Raw genomic sequence first — 15,149 nt, forward strand, 5'->3', positions numbered from 1 at the left:
TAAATGGAACTGTGCCTGAGGGAGGCAGGAGGGAGTGCCTGAGACCTGCTATTGGTGGTGCTAAGGGGGAGGAAGCTGCCGCGTCGTTTCCTACATTAAAGGACTTGAACCTTCTGCCTTCTGGAGACATCTGTGGACCCCGCCTCCCATCCGTGGCCCGCACTGAGCTGCTTCACGGGAGGGTCTCGGCTTCCCCTCACCTGCTGCACAGGAACACACCTGCTTGCACCTCAAGAGGTCAGAAGACCAGCGTCCTAACCCGAAACTGCTCTTGAACTGGCAGCTTCCCAGCAGAACTGAAAGTGAAGCAGCAGATTTGCGCACGGGTCCCTGCCACGCCCCTACCTCATGCCCTCCGTTGACTGGTGGCGGTGGTTGCGGCAGAGCTGCGGCATGCCCAGCATGGCCTCGGTCAGCACGGCCAGGAAGCCCAGGCTCTCCACGAAAAGGGCCGAGTCGATGGACAGGTAGGTGACACAGCCCGCCACACCGGTGAAGGCCAGGACACACTGCACGTAGTCCCCAAAGCTGTTCCAGTGCCAAAAGTGCTGGGGGTTGAAGTCTAGGGCAAAAGGGAGAGAAATGTGAACTAGGTGTGCAGGCCAAGGTCAGTGTGGGGAAGACGGGACCGAGTGGGGAGGTCAAGGTCAGTGTGGGGAGGACGGGACCGAGTGAGCAGGTCAAGGTCAGTGTGGGGAAGACGGGACCGAGTGGGGAGGCCAAGGTCAGTGTGGGGAGGACGGGACCGAGTGGGGAAGCCGAGGCCAGTGAGAGGAGGATGTAAACTGTGGGCTCCATCTGCCTCCATTACGGCATTTCTGAAAGAGCCTTGATACAGATATTAGCTCCACATGAAAGACACTAAAACCCTTAAATTCTTCTTAAAATACTCTGGTAGTGTACCGTGGGCTGGTCCAGAGCCTCTGGAACCTCTTCTCCTGGTTAGAATCCCCGTTCCTTCCCTCTACAACTTTGGATTAATTTTGTTTCTCCATTTCCTCAGATGTAATAGAGGAACAATAGTCCCTACCTCCTAGGGTTGTTTTATTGGTTAAATGAGTTAATGTTATGAATCTCAAAAGTACCCAGCCCATAATAAGGGCCCAGCAAAAATGTACGATATCACCACACACTTAGCTGATATGATGTTATTGTTTGCTGCACAGACGTGTCCTGCCAAAACCAAATTCACAAGCACTCACACAAATGAGCAGTTCACATGAGGTTCCGGGGCTCTGGCAGAGACACGCGGGGGTCCTGGGCACAGACGTGGTGGCCGGGAAGGTCAGGGAATGGGGATAAACACGGAGGGAGTCGGGGAGGGCATGATGTGCCGAGCCTGACCCAGTCCTTAGACTGGTAGGGTCCAGAGCCTGGCACCCCTTCGGGAAAAGGCCCAGCAAGGGCTGCCAGCATGGGCGAGACCACCAGGAGTCGGCCGTCCAGGGGGCCGGGAGGTGCCATGGGGGAGGGTCCAGGCTGCACCACACGCCCTGTCCCCCACATCCAGGTCCCCCACGTGAGGACACTGGGCATCGGAGCTGGGAAGGGGGAGGGCAGGCAGGGGCGCCAGAGGCGGAATGGACACGGCCTGCGTCTCTGAGGTCCCCTCCCCGAGGACCTCAGGGTCCTGAGCCTGGCTGCTCCCTGAAGAAGCCCCAGCTGCAGTGTGTGGGCCTGCGTGTGTGGGGGGCGGGACACGGAGCAGCGGGCCCACGCACAGGCGTCCCAGACAGAGGGCCCGAGAGGGTGTGGCAGGGGAGGACTTGCAGGCCTGCCGAGTTAGGTCCTGTCTTTGTGCCCGAGGAGCGGGGAGAACATGGTCAGGGCTGAGAGCTCGGGCAGGACAGGGACGGCTGAGGACACCAGGTGAGTGTGCGGGGACTTCAGAAAGCTGGGTCTGTGGTCAGTCGATCGGAAGCCTTTCTATTTTAGGTTCTCAGGGAGCAAGTCAGTTGGCAAATGGCTACCAGAAAACCCTTGTCAAAAAGTTTCTGAGGGCTTCCCTGGTGGCGCAGTGGTTGAGAGTCCGCCTGCTGATGCAGGGGACACGGGTTCGTGACCCGATCTCGGAAGATCCCACATGCCTCGGAGCGGCTGGGCCCGTGAGCCATGGCCGCTGAGCCTGCGCGTCCGGAGCCTGTGCTCCGCAACGGGAGAGGCCACAACAGTGAGAGGCCCACGTAACGCAAAAAAAAAAAAAAAAAGTTTCTGAGAAGAGACTGAGGTTGGGCCCCTACCTTCATGTGCAAAAATTAACTCAAAATGGACCAAAGACTAAACATACTAGATAAAACTACAAAACTCTTAGAAGAAAATACAGGGAGAAAGCATCATGATACTGAATTTGTTAGTGATTTCTTAGATATACCAAAAGCACAGGCAATAAATGAAAAAATAGATAAATTGGACTACATCAAAAATTTTTAACTTCTGTGTTTCTAGGGAAAAACCTCCTTGATATGGGTCTTGGCAACGATTTTTTGGATATGATTCCAAAAGCACAAGCAACAAAAGCAAATATAAACAAGTGGAATTACATCAAACTAAAAAGCTTCTGCAACTCAGAGATATAAAGAACAAACTAGTAGTTTTTGGGGGGGTCCAATACAGGGGTGGGAGGGTGCGCGGTACAAACTACTGGGTGGAAGATCAGCTACAGGGATGTACTGTACAACACAGGGAGTATAGCCAATACTTTGTAAATGGAGTGCAACCTTTAAAAAGTGAATGGAAAAAGAAACAAAGAGAAAGCTTCTGCAGAGCAGAAGAAACAATCGGCAACATAAAAAGGCAACCTATGGAATGGGAGGAGATATTTACTATCTTATAAGGGGTTAATACCCAAAACAGATACAGAACCAGACCACTCAACATCAAAAAACAAACAACCCAATTAAAAATGGGCAGAATGGGACTTCCCTGGTGGTGCAGTCGTTGGGAATCCGCCTGCCAGTGCAGGGGACACGGGTTCGAGCCCTGGTCCGGGAAGATCCCACATGTCACGGAGCAACTAAGCCCGTGAGCCACAACTACCGAGCCTGCGCTCTAGAGCCCGCGAGCCACAACTACTGAGCCCGAGAGCCACAACTACTGAGCCCGTGCGCCTAAAGCCCGTGCTCCGCAACAAGAGAAGCCACCGCAATGAGAAGACCACGTACCGCAACAAAGAGTTGCCCCACTCGCCGCAACTAGAGAAAGCCCGTGCAGCAATGAAGACCCAACACAGCTAAAAATAAATAAATGAATGAATGAATTTATTAAAAAATAAAAAAATTAAAAAGAAAGTGGGCAGAGGAATTGAATAAACGTTTTTCCAAAGAAGACATACAAGTGGCCGACAGGTACATGAAAAGATGCTCAACACCACTAATCATCAGGGAAATGCAAATCAAAACCATAATGAGATGTCACCTCACACCTGTCAGAATGGTCATCATCAAAAAGACATGAAATAACAAGTGTTGGTGAGGAGGTGGGAAGAGGGAGCCCGTGCACTGCTGGGGGGGATGTAAATTGGCGCAGCCGCTGCGGAAAACAGGACGGCAGTTTCTCAACAAATTAAACACAGAATTACTATTTGATTCAGCAATTCCACTTCCGGACATACACCCAAAAGAACTGAAAACAGGTACTCGAACAGATATTTGTACACCCAGTCCTGAGGCTACAGGACGTCAGCGCGAGCTTGGACAGAAGAATGGTGCCCAGAGCCGTGCCAGAGTCACGGCATCTCTGCCCGCCCCCCACCCCCAGGGAGGGTCAGGCCTGGGGCTTCACCTTGGCTTCAGGGAGGCCGCAGGGGGCCCATGTGGCCACCTCCGACTTCTCGCTAGCTCTCTTCAGGCCATCCCGGGCCCCTGGTCTGCTGGTCCACATCCTGCTGCATCACAGGCAGGTTCTGCAAAGCCGTTGTAGCCAAAAAATCATCCACACAAATGCCAGAAACAGGGTACAGAGAAGGTCGAGGTTACCCCACGGGCGCTCGGTGGAGTCAGCATCCTGTCAAGCCCCCTGCTCAGCTGACGCTGAGGACAGGACCCCTCCCTCCCTGCGTTCACCATGACGGACTCACAGGAGGGACATGAGGACCAAAAGTGGGGTCAAGATGAGGGGGGACGGCGTCCGTGGGAGCGCGGAGGGGCTGGGAGCCCAGCTGCCACCTCCAGAGAGCTCGGTTATCTGGCTGCCATTTGCCAAAGCACGTGACTGTATTAAGTCTGGCGCGCAATCTGCGTTTACACTCGAAAACACAAAGTTGCATTTTATGTAATTAAGCTCATCTGCGGCAGAAAACACAGCCTCTTGGATACATTTCTAAAGAATTTCTTTTGGAAGCAAGGACTGCGTACAGGCTCACGAGCGCCCGCCCGCTCTCCACCCCCAGCGTGACGGACGGATCGGCCTCCTGCCATCAGCCTGGCACCAGCCAGGGGGCCCTGGGCGGGCGAGCCGGGCCAGGCTGGGGGGCTACGCGGGCCGGCAGGACGCACAGCGCGCGCCAGCTCCCGGGACTCGATGCTCAGGAAACTGCCCCCTCCGAAGGATTAGGTGCCAACAATTCACTTCGGGAACCTAGGAGACACGGCCCTTTCCACCGTGCCTCACCGTGATGACCTGTGGAAATGAGCGTAATTCCTGCCGTTCAGGTTTATAAAGCTTCAACCACGTGGGTCAGAGTCCGACAGCAGCGCTCAGGCATCACAGCTGTCAAATTCTCATCCAACAGCCCCTCACCGGAGCACCCACTGCTGTGGTGGTGGCGAGGGTCTGGGCTGCCCACCACAGCCACCGCAGTCGCTGGGACGTGCCCCCCTTCAGTAAACCCGACCTGAGACCAGCATCCGCCTTCTGCAGCCGAAGTGCTGTCCCCGCGCGAGGACCACACTCGGAACCAGCCGGCAGCCGGGCGAGTGGGTGAGTGAAGCGGGCAGGGGCAGAGGCGTGCGGGGGGCGGTGGGGGGACGTGAGGGCGGCCCAGCAGTGCCACCGGGCCCCGCATCTGAGTGCGAGGGGCTTCGAAACACAAAGGCACGCAGCTTGCTCACAGGTCTATGCTCAGGAAGAGGTGGGACCAAGTAAGCATGTTCTGAACGAGTAACTCAAGGTGTCTCTGCAAAAGGCCCGAATGACTGTAACAGGCATCATCGTCCGTAAGCGTGAATTCCGGCCGAGGTGGAAAGCCGCCCGACTCAGCGCTCATGTGGCAAACAGCACTTTACCGCCTCAGGAAACAAGATCCAAGAGGTCAGTGCCTCCAAGGCCACTGCTGCACAGTGACCGCCGCACAGTGACCGCGGCACGCCCTCCGGGGGGTGAGCACAAAGCTCCCTGAGAACGGGAAAGGGCAGGAGGAAGTGTGGCTCAGAGGAGGTGGGATAGGAGCTAGTCATCGGGGAGAGAGGACCGGTCATGATCGATGCCCGCTCCCCAGAAGTCTGTCTCTGCCTGTATCACAGGCAGGGGAATCGTCTCTTCCAGGAGCTGTGTTGACCACCGTTTCTGAAGTTCCAGGAAAAAGTACCAGCACCAGGGAGCACCTGGCCCTTTACAAGATGATACAGCAGTGAATTGCCAGAGGAAGGAAAAAGAACCCTCACATGCATTTTCACAATACTTATCACATATTTGAGACGAAAGAGGAAGGCAAAGTGTGATGAGATCAAGAAGATGAGAGGGGCTTCCCTGGTGGTGCAGTGGTTAAGAATCCGCCTGCCAATGCAGGGGACACGGGTTCGAGCCCTGGTCCAGGAAGATCCCACATGCGGCGGAGCAACTAAGCCCGTGCGCCACAGCTACTGAGCCTGCGCTCTAGAGCCTGCAAGCCACAACTGCTGGGCCCACGTGCCACAACTACTGAAGCCCGCGCGCCTAGAGCCCGTGCTCTGCAAAAGAGAAGCCACTGCAGTGAGAAGCCTGTGCACCGCAACGAAGAGTAGCCCCCCGGTCGCCGCAACTAGAGAAAGCCCACACGCAGCAACGAAGACCCAATGCAGCCAAAAATAAATATAATTAATTAATTAATTTAAAAAAAAAAAAGAAGACGAGAGCCCCACAGATGACCAGCTGTGTTTCCATGGCAACAGTGTGACTTGATGCCGGTGGGCTTCAGATGCAGTCACTGTCCCTCTCTGTGGCCCAGCAACTGAACTGGAACGTCCAACCCCATCCAAGCCTGTCAACTCACTCAGCCTACAATGTTCACTGAAAATCAAGGCACAGGGCCTTCCTAAAAAATAGGCACCCGTAAGCCAAGCACACCCTAAGCCACCTCAATTCATGCATTTACCACAAACGGAGCCATCTAAGGAGGGCCCCCCAGAGCAGCAGGGGGACAGCATGGGGATTCCCTGGGACACCCACAGTGGCAGCTCGCACCAGAGCAAAGGAGCGGAGGGAACAGCCCATCCCAGTCACCACCGCCCTGAGAAGAAAGGTTAATCATCCTTCCACTCTGGCAAATTCCAGGCTGTAGGACAGGAACAAAAACCCATACTAGCTGGGCATTTACACCTAAGCGGCTAGGGGTGCTTAAAAGAATACAAAGGCCGGAAAAGTGAAAACTGAGCTGCCACTTCTCTTTCCAGCCAAGATGGGGCAAAGGGGCCACATTTACTCTCCCAAACAACCAAAACACGGTCAAAATATGTGGAGTTTTGGACCAAAAATGGGCAAAATATATCCTTGTAAGACCCTGGACACTGGGCAGTGAAGGACAGCGATCTGTGAGATGGGGAACAGGTGTGGTAAAGCCCCAAACTGTCCCGGTTGTACCCTGAGAGTTCCCAGGACGTGGGACAGGAAGTGGGACCCTCACAGCCGAGCCGGCAGACACCCTTGAGTGAAGGAGCTGGTCTGGGAATGAGCAGGTGGGGTGTGCAGGTCTCGGAGCTGGAGGGAGGGCCGCATGGGGGCAGAGGACCTGCAGAATGGCCCTCAAGGACTCGGCGGGGCCCCCACCAGCGAGGGAACCAAGAGGGTTCACATTAGCAGCCCTCACCCCAGCCAGCCTGGGAAACCTCAAAACGCACAGGCGTTAGGCAGAGCACAGGGGCAACTTGCCCCAGCAGTAGGGAACAGTTAGCCCAGACTGGGCACTGCTTTGGTTCCACTGAAATAATCGTAAAAGCAAGATCTAAGAAGATCAAACTGGGACGTCCCTGGGGGTCCAGAGGTAAATAATCTGCCTTACAGTGCAGGGGACGCACGTTCGATCCCTGGTCAGGGAACTAAGATCCCACATGCCGCGGGGCAACTAAGCCCGCATGCCACAACTACTGAGCTCATCCGCCTCAACTAGAGCCCATGAGCTGCACGCACTACAGAGCCCACGCACTCTGGAACCTGTGCACCACAACTGCAGAGCCCACAGGCCCCGGAGCCTGCATGCCACAACTAGAGAAGAGAAAACCCACACGCCACAACTAGAGAGAAGCCCACGCACCACAACGAAAGATCCCGCCTGCCTCAATGAAGATCCTGTGTGCTACAACTAAGACCTGACGCAGCCAAAGATAAACAAGATAAATAAATAAATAAATCTTTTTTAAAAATAAAAAGATCAAACTGTTTCCAAGTTACTTAACTGTACCCTAGAACAAAGCTCAAGAAAATTTATAGGCTCACAAAAATATCCATCACTCAGCAAAGTAAAATTCACAATGTCTGACATCCAATCAAAAATGACCATTGGGGGCTTCCCTGGTGGTGCAGTGGTTAAGAATCCGCCTGCCAATGCAGGGGACAAGGGTTCCAGCCCTGGTCCGGGGAGATCCCACATGCCGCGGAGCAACTAAGCCTGTGCACCACAACTACTGAGCCTGTGCTCTAGAGCCTGTGAGCCACAACTACTGAGCCTGCGTGCCACAACTACTGAAGCCTGCATGCCTAGAGCCCATGCTCCGCTACAAGAGAAGCCACTGCAATGAGAAGCCTGTGCATCACAACGAAGAGTAGCCCCCGCTTGCTGCAACTAGAGAAAGCCCGTGTGCAGCAATGAAGACCCAATGCAGCCAAAAATAAAATAAATTAAATAAATCAATTTTAAAAAATGACCATTGGAAATGGTAAATAAGTGGGTGGATATATATGATTTTTTTCTTATCATTTAAATCTTATTAATAGATAAGTGACTATTTAAACAAAATAAGAACAATGTAGCATGGGGCTTTAGCACATGTAAAGTTAACCGTATGACAGTTACACTAAGGTAGGCAGGGGATAAACAAAAGTATGCTTTTCCCTAAGATCAAGAACAAAGCAAGCATGCTTACTCTTACCACTTCTAATCAACACTCTGCTGGAGTTTCTATCCAGAGCAACCAGGCAAAAAAAAGAAGAAAGAAAGAAAGAAAAGGCATCCAGGTGGGAAAGGAAGAAGTAAAACTGTCCCTATTTGCAGATGACAGGATCTTATCTATTAAGTATCTAAGGATCCCACTAAAATCCACTAGAATGAATAAACGAGTTCAGCAAGGTTGCAGGCTATCAGATCAATATACAAAAGTAAATTGCGGGCTTCCCTGGTGGCACAGTGGTTGAGAGTCCGCCTGCTGATGCAGGGGACACAGGTGCGTGCCCCGGTCCGGGAAGATCCCACATGCCGCGGAGCGGCTGGGCCCGTGAGCCATGGCCGCTGAGCCTGCGCGTCCGGAGCCTGTGCTCCGCAACGGGAGAGGCCACAACAGTGAGAGGCCCGCGTACCACAAAAAAAAAAAAGTAAATTGCATTTCTACATACTAGCAATGAACAATCAGAAACTGAGATTTAATAAACAATACCATACATGATACGGTAATAAAAAAATATGAAATACTTAGGGATAAATCTGACAATGTGCAAGATGGGCACACTGAAAACTACAAAACGTTGCTGAGGGAAATGAAAGCAGACATAAGTGGAGAGCTACGCGGTGTTTCTGCACTGGCGGTCTCAACACCGCTGTGTCGGGAGTCTCCAAGACCATCCCCAGGTCCGATGATCTTTCAGGAGGACTCACCCAGCTGCCTCCAGAGCCACAGCCGTGATTATTATACCACAGGATATAAAGCAAGATCCACCAAGGAAAGGGCAGATGGCGCGGCATCTGGAGGACTCCAGGTGTGATGAGCTCCCAGGAGCCTCTCCCAGGACCGTCCCTCGGATGAGCTGGATTCCTCCAGCATCAGACGATGACCAGGGAAGCTCATTAAGGGCTCGGTGCCCAGAGTTTTTACTGGGGGCGGGTCACGTAGACACCCTCTGCCTAGCACACAGCAAAATCCCAGACTTCCAGAAGGAAAGCAGGTGTCCAGACAGCTGAAGCATAGAAAGCCCCTCTCATCAGTTCTGAGAATGATGGGAAGTATGCCAAACTCCAAGTTCCCAGACATCAGCCAGGGGCCAACTTGGCAAGCGGGCTTTTCTAAGGACAGCAGTCCCAGGCCTGCTGTGTTAACACTTTCTACACAATCATAAAGATGTCAATTCTCCCCAAATTAATCTATAGATTCAAGATAATCCCAATCAAAATCCTACCATGCTTTTTGTAGAAAATGACAATTGATTCTAAAATTCATATAGAAATGCAAAGCATGTAGAACAGAGAACAAAGTTGGAGGACTAAAACTACCTGATTCCAAGACATAGTACCAAAAAGCTACAGCAATTAGGACAGTGTGGTGCTGGCACAGGAATCAAGAAATAAATCTATGCGACAGAGCAGAGTCCAGAAATGAACCCCACACACACAGACAGCTGATTTCTGACAAAGATGCAAAGGTGATTTAGTGGGAAAAAAAGACGGTCTTTGGACATCCATATGCAAAAACAATAAAGTTGGAGCCATACCTCACACTGTGAACAAAAATTAACTGACAGATAATTAGATCACAGATCTAAATGTAAAACCTAAAACTGTAAAACCACCAGGAAAAAAAATAGGGAGAAACCTTTGTGCCCTTGAGTGTGACAAAGATGCCTTAAACCTGACACTAAAAGCACAACCGATAAAAGAACAAACTGATAAACTGGGCTTCATAAAAATTTAAAACTTCTGCTTGTCAAAAGAAACCACTAAAAGAATGAAAAGACAAACCACAGACGGGGAGAAAATACTGCAAACCATGTATCTGATAAAAGGACCTGTATCCAAAACATTAAAAACCCAAAATTCAATAAGAACAATTTTTAAATTGACAGAAGATTTGGATACTTCACCAATGAAGATATAAGGATGACAAACAAGCACATGAAAAGATGCTCAACATCATTAGTGAAATGCAAATTAAGACAACAATGAAATGCCACCACATACCTATCTGAATGGCTAAAAATTTTTTTTAAAAGGTCCATACAAAGTATTGATGAGGATGCAAAGCAACTGGAATTCACACACTGCTGGTGGGAATGCGAAATGATACAGAACTTTGGAAGACAGTGCAACAGTTTCTTAAAAAATTAAACATACACTTACCATATGATCCAGCCAGTCCACTCCTAGGTATACACCCAAGAGAAAAGAAAGCATATGTTCATATAGAGACCTGTATGCAAGGGTTCATTCACAGCAGTTTTATTTGTAACAGTCAAAAACTGGAAACGATCCAAATTTCCATCAACCAGTTAATAAACACACAAATTGTAGTGCAACCATATAACTCAACAATGAAAAGGAATGAACTATTGATATACTCTACAACCTGGACAAATTTTAAAACGATTATGCTGAGTGAAAGAAACCAGACAAAATAGTACATACTGTATAGTTCCAGTTCTGTCAAATTCTAGTAAACGCAAACGAATGTCTAGTGAGAGAAAGCAGATTAGGGCCTGGGGGTGAAGAGGAAAATTTGGGGGCTGACGGTCATGTTCACAGTCCTAATTTGGGTGAAGGCTGTATAATGCCCAGCCTGACCAAAACTGCACCCCAAGTGCGCTCATCATGCGCTGATCAGACCTCAGTAAAGCTGCTAAAAGAAAACGGAGCTGCTTAAACGGGGCGGGAGTTCAGAGGGGCCCAAGGAGCGAGCCACGCGGCAGGGGGACAGGCCCTCCGTCCCGGGAAGCCCGCCCCCACGGCTAAGTGTCCGGAGCTGCACGTGGGGTCGGTGAGAACTGGTGCGGTTTCACCTGCCATCCTGCTTGCACGAGGGAGGGGGTCTGCTTCCCAGTTCAGAGGTTAAGACCGAGGCCCCTCCCAGGTCCCGGACCGACCGTCACTGTCACTCGTGCTCCCTCGGACGCGAGGAGGGGTCCGCGCGTCCTCACACGAGGGACCTGCCAGTGTCCGGACCCCACCCGGGCTGCAGCCCCGGCGCAGAGGGCCTCACCGACCCTCTGAGGGGCTCCTCCCACCACAACCCAGCCCTCGGCCACTTCCCACACAGGCTTCGTCCAAGGTCACGCAGCCATGAGAGAACAGCTGGAGCCCGTCCACTCCTCTGCCTTCTGGACTCGCAAGAAGTTAAGGAAACCCTCAGGGGATGTGCTCTCGGCACATCCTCAGTGCGATGGTCGAGGACCAGGCAACCCCAGAGGGCAGCGCCCGGAAGGCTCCTGAGGACCTGACTCTTCTAATCACTGGCCGTTATGCAGGGGCCAGGAGAGGAAGCATGGGGGCTGCTGCAGGGAAGACACACGCGTCCCGGGTCACCTCCCAAGACGGCAGGGCCAAGAAAAGCTCTGAGGGACGCTAAATCAGAGAAATCTACAAAACAAGCATCACTTACAGCTCCCGGGAGAGGCTGACAAGCACATGAAAAGATGCTCAACGTCACTAATGGTAAGGGGAACGCACGTCAAAACCACAGTGAGACATCAGGTCACGGTTACTACGGTGGCGAAAATAAACAAGACAAAAGTTTTGGTGAGAATGTGGAGAAAGTGGAAACGTCATACATAGCTGGTGGGAATGTAAAATGGTGCAGCCACTTTGAGAAGCAGTCTGGCAGATCCTCAAATGATTCCACATGGAGTTACCACGTACCCAGCAACTCCACGCCTATGTAAATGCCCAAAAGAACTGAAAACATATGTCTACATGAAGACTTCCAAGGAATATTCACAGCAGGACTATTCACAACAGCCAGAAGGTAGAAACAACCCAAATGTCCATCAGTGGACGAACGGATGAACAAAATGTGGTCCAGCCATACAATGGAATGTTACTCAGCCTTAAAAGGGAATGATGGGGCTTCCCTGGTGGCGCAGTGGTTGGGGGTCCGCCTACCGATGCGGGGGGCGCGGGTTCGTGCCTCGGTCCGGGAGGGTCCCACGTGCCGTGGGGCAGCTGGGCCCGTGAGCCATGACCGCTGGGCCTGCGCGTCCGGAGCCTGTGCTCCGCAACGGGAGAGGCCACAACAGTGAGAGGCCCGCGTACCGCAAAAAAAAAAAAAAAAAAAGGGAATGACGTACTGACACATGCTCCAAACTGGATGAATCTTGAAAACATTATGCTCAGTGAAAGAATCCAGACACAAAGGCATATATTGTATTATTCCCTGATGTGAAGTGTCCAAAACGGGCAAAACAGTTTAGTGGTTGCCAGGGCTTGGCATGAGGAAATTGGAGGTGTGGAGTCTCTTTTTGGGGTGATAGAAATGTGCTGTAATTAGATAGTGGTGATGACTGCACAACACTGTGAATGTACTAAAAAACACTGAATTGTATACTTTCAAATGGTTAAAATGGATTACTTTGTGTAACTTTTATCTCAACTTTAAAAATTTTCAGGGTAAGTTTTATGGTATGTAAACTATATCTTAAAAATAAATGTTAATGTATAATAAAGTTTTTCATATATATGATTTGCTTTTCATAGAGAGATACAGACGTAAATACCCACTTTAGTAAATATATTTTCTAATGCTGAAATTAAAAATAGTTCTTTTAAACTTCAAGTTTTAGGTGCCGTCATCTGAATCCTGGACAACTTAAAATACATTTAGTGACCCATCTACCCATCAACTGTAACTGACGTGTTGCGGTGAATTAAATCAAGCAGTAGGGAGAAAACAGTAGGAATTATATAAGGAAAAATGTCAGCTGAAGATACCACTGGGTAGAATAGAAAGCATGAAATGAAATTTGCAGAGTTTAGTCAGAAAAAGTTAAGAGGAACACAGAAGCTGCTTAATAAAAAGTAAATTCCTGATCTGTAATCAGATGTGACCAAACATTTTTTCTACTTCTTTAGAGATTCCTGTGTCAGAAGATTTTCTCATTAATAATTAAAAAAATAAGCTAAGAAAGAAGAGAGGTCTGGATTCCTTTCAGAAAAACTGGTGCTAGCCCAGGCACAGGGGAGGGCGGGCACCCCGACTCCTCCAAAGGAGCCACACCTTCCTCCCCTGGGGCTCCCGGGCCCTGCTCTGCCGGGGTCTGTCAAGTGCAGGTGCAGGCGTGAGCAGACGGTGCTCAGAGCCCAGGAACACGGGCAGGACACCGCCAGGAGGATGCCCGAGGAACCGGAGGTGTTAACATAAACTGCACCCCGTCACCATTTCCGCAGCGAGCCCCAAACTCAGGCAGGATATGCTTTCTCCCGGGATGTGGTTTCCAGACAAAAAGGCAAGACTTGAAAGCAAGGCATTGAGAGCTGAAGGGAGGCGCCCAGGACTGGGGGCCGAGCCGCGTGTCGCCTCAGATGCATCCAGCTCACTGCTCCCTACCTGCCTCTAAAGACACCTGGTGGTGACGAGCACATCCCTGAAGCTTCCCAATTACTGAAACGTTACTCGGAAGGTCTGAGGCTTCCCTGGATCCACAAATCCATCCCTTCCTTGTTCAGTCCGATCGCTTCTGGGTTAAGACGTGATTTACCATTTGGAGAATCTGCACCAGGAGACTGTGTCCTAGTGGCAAGAAAGCCTCGGTTTCTTATCAGATTGCGTTTGTATGCTCCAAACGAATATGGAAGACATCTGGCCTAAGAGGGTGTACACCGGCCACCGGTGAAAAGAGCAGAGACCCAGGGGAGGTTTCCGAATGCGGCTCCAGACACAAAAGCTGCTGCGCCACGGAGCCGACCTGGGCCGCCGCACTCAGCCTGGTGCTTTCCTTAGCGAGAGAAAAGCAGGAACAGCGCTCAGACACCCCAGGTACCGCCGCACGCAACCTGCAGCCGTGTCCGGGCAGCCCTTCCTGGGCCTCCGCTCCGGCCGGCACACGGGCCCCTCCCCAGGCAGGATCGCGGGTCCTCACCGGGTACCTGCGAGGGACACGCACCAGCCGGCCGGCCCAGGAGCCCCCTGCGCCCCCAGCGACTTGTCTAGAGCGCACGCCCTCCAGGTGGGGCTCCGCTGTATGTAAACTGCACCTCCACGGAGTTGATTTTTAAAAATACACAAACCGCTCACCTATCTCAATGCAATAACTTGGTCCTCTCAAATCGTGAGGTCACATTTCAAAGAGGAAGGAGGCTTCTGGGGACGCTGTGGGCACTGCCCTCTGACCCCGGACGCCTGGGCCTGGCCGGTAGCAGGGCCGATGCCGAGGCCGGTTTGCTGCCACCGGACTCGGCCGTCGGGTCCGCTCCTCGCGTAGCCGTCCAAGGCCACGGAAAACCGGCACAACCGCCACCACCGCCTCCCGGGCCGCCAGGGGGGCCCGGACCCGTCCCGCCCACAGCCCGGGGCCCGCCCCTCCCATTAAAGCCGAGACCCTATTCACCACTGGCAGTTACGGCTCCGCAGCAACTGACGCTCAATCCTAGCCTGGCGGCCCGCGCGCGCCCCCGTGCGACCCGCTCCCGGGAAGACACGAGTGACCGCCGGAGGGCCCCGTGCGCTCCGGCCCCCGCCCCATGGGGAGAGCGCGCGAGCCCCGGGGCGGGAACACCACCAAGGGGGCTCCCCACGCTCCCCACTCCCGGGGGCAAGACCACCCTCGGGATGGCCCCGTTCTCAGAAGACCCTCACGTGCCAACTTTCCATCCCTTCAAAGCCCTGGTTCAAACTGAAACGCGGCTCTTAACCCCACTGCTGGCTCATTCACCTGTTTATATGACTCTGAAGTGCCCGCTGGGTCCTGGGACACAGCCCTGACCTCCGAGCCCACGTCCAGGGCTCACCCTCCAGCAAAGAAAGAGGGTGTGCCAGCCCCCATGGGAGCACAGGGCCATCTGAGAAAGCCCAGGGCACGGTCCGGCTGGGTTCCAGGTAGGGGCTGAC

General features: G+C 52.2%; 1 protein-coding gene across 1 annotated transcript in view; it reads right to left on the reverse strand.

The window, feature by feature from the left end:
• The window catches only part of SLC66A2 (solute carrier family 66 member 2), a 48,283-nt gene that overhangs the window by 12,825 nt on the left and 20,309 nt on the right, over positions 1 to 15,149 (reverse strand). Inside the window, exon 5 of the mRNA XM_079717092.1 lies at positions 346 to 562. Coding sequence (XP_079573218.1) covers positions 346 to 562 — 217 coding nt within the window. The remainder of the gene's footprint in view (positions 1 to 345; positions 563 to 15,149) is intronic.

The sequence above is a fragment of the Hyperoodon ampullatus genome (assembly GCF_949752795.1).
Source record: "Hyperoodon ampullatus genome assembly, chromosome: 13".
Classification (NCBI taxonomy): domain Eukaryota; kingdom Metazoa; phylum Chordata; class Mammalia; order Artiodactyla; family Ziphiidae; genus Hyperoodon; species Hyperoodon ampullatus.